This window comes from Erythrolamprus reginae, chromosome 1 (assembly GCF_031021105.1).
Source record: "Erythrolamprus reginae isolate rEryReg1 chromosome 1, rEryReg1.hap1, whole genome shotgun sequence".
Lineage (NCBI taxonomy): Eukaryota > Metazoa > Chordata > Lepidosauria > Squamata > Dipsadidae > Erythrolamprus > Erythrolamprus reginae.
In genome coordinates this window covers 262,795,267-262,797,166 of record NC_091950.1, presented here as the reverse complement: position 1 = coordinate 262,797,166, position 1,900 = coordinate 262,795,267, and the positions used below count along the sequence as shown (strand labels likewise).

General features: G+C 47.3%; 1 protein-coding gene across 1 annotated transcript; it reads left to right on the top strand.

Moving 5' to 3' along the window:
* The first annotated feature begins 257 nt into the window (after positions 1-257).
* LOC139172787 (tigger transposable element-derived protein 1-like) lies at positions 258-1,700 on the top strand. Its single transcript, XM_070762046.1, has one exon. It carries the CDS (start codon positions 258-260, stop codon positions 1,698-1,700), a length of 1,443 nt encoding a protein of 480 aa, XP_070618147.1.
* Positions 1,701-1,900: the final 200 nt, after the last annotated feature.

Here is a 1,900-nt window from a genome sequence, read left to right as displayed (position 1 = left end):
CCCTTCACTCATTCCTCTCTTACTCTCCCCTTTCATAAGTTTCCTTGCTTCCTTCCTCTGTTCCTGTTCCTTCACCCTTTCTTCCTTCCTTTCTTTCCTTCCTCCCTCATTCCCCTTCTTTCACCCATTCCTCCCTTGATCGCTTGTCTTCTTACTTGGCTGATTTTAATTTTTCTGCTTGCAGGCAAATTCGGGATAGGAGCAGAACTTCTGGTCTACATAGTTGACTTCCGGTGGTGTCGGTGTTTAGAGCGAGCATGGCTCCAAAAAAGGCCGCTGAGAAGAAGGTGATGATATCCATAGAAGCGAAGCAGGAGATCATTAATTTGCACGATAAAGGGACTCGTGTTATTGAACTTGCGAGGAAGTTCAAACGCAGCACGTCCACCATCTGTACAAACCTGAAGCAGAAGGACATCCTTAAAGGTGTAAAAGCAGCAAAAGGTGCAACGATAATTTCCCAACTTAGGACGTCTGTTCATGAAGAGATGGAGAGGTTATTGCTAATTTGGATAAAAGAAAAGGAGCTGGCCGGAGATACAATCAGCGAGAAGGCACGTGCGATATTCTCCGATCTAAAGAGCAATGAACCATCCTCGTCGGGAGATCCAGAAGAGTTCAAGGCAAGTCATGGGTGGTTTGACAGGTTCAGAAAAAGAAGTGGCATTCACTCAGTGGTTAGGCATGGGGAGGCAGCGAGTGCAGATATCAAGGCAGCGGAGGAGTTTGTTATGCGTTTTGCTAGCCTGGTTGAAAAAGAAGGCTATGTCTCTCAACAAATTTTTAACTGTGATGAGACTGGGCTGTTTTGGAAGAAAATGCCCCGTAGGACGTTCATTACTGCCGAGGAAAAGAGCCTGCCAGGACATAAGCCCATGAAGGACCGTCTAACCCTCGCATTGTGTGCAAACGCGTCGGGTGACTTTAAAGTGAAGCCACTTCTCGTGTACCATTCAGAGAATCCTCGCGCGTTCAAGACGCACAAAATCCTAAAGGAAAGACTCCATGTCATGTGGCGCTCCAATGCAAGGGCATGGGTAACGAGGCAGTTCTTTGTGGACTGGGTAAATCTTGTTTTTGGTCCTAGGGTGAAGGAATATCTTCTGAATAATGAACTCCCCCTACAAGCCTTACTGCTGCTCGACAATGCTCCAGGCCACCCACCTGCTCTTCAAGAGGACATCCTTCAAGAATTTCAGTTTGTGAAGGTTGTCTTTCTCCCACCCAACACGACTTCAATCCTGCAACCAATGGATCAGCAGGTCATAGCTAACTTCAAGAAGCTGTACACGAAGCATCTGTTCCGCCGATGTTTCGATGTAACAGAGAACACCAACTTGACACTGCATGAGTTTTGGAAGGATCATTTTAACATCGTTTCTTGCCTTAACATCATTGACCTTGCCTGGCAAGAAGTGTCAAGGCGAAACTTGAACTCGGCGTGGAAGAAGTTGTGGCCTGCTGCTGTTGCACCAAGGGACTCTGCTGAGCCCGAGGGTGAGACTGAGGACATCACCGAGACTGACACCCCATTGGAGGAGATTGTGTCACTCGGTAAGTGTATGGGTCTGGAGGTAGATGAGGGTGACATCAATGAGCTTGTCGAAGAGCATGAAGAACCGCTCTCTACAGAGGACCTGAAGGCGCTCCATGAGATGCAACAGATGGAGATGACCCAAGAGATGAGCAGCAGTGAGTAAGAGGTACAGGAACCACAGAAAGCCATTCCTACCAGTGAGATAAAAGCGATGCTAGCGCAATGGGAGAACGTTGTCAGTTTTGTGGAAAAAAATCACCCAGAGAAAGTAGCCACGAGTCGTTCAGCAGCACTTTTCAATGACACCTCATTGACTCACTTTCGCAACATTTTGAAAAGCAGGCAAAAGCAGATGTCATTGGA

Bases quoted from the DNA above. Each gene is read 5' to 3' on its own strand.
- LOC139172787 (XM_070762046.1), top strand. From the start codon at position 258: ATGGCTCCAAAAAAGGCCGCTGAGAAGAAGGTGATGATATCCATAGAA.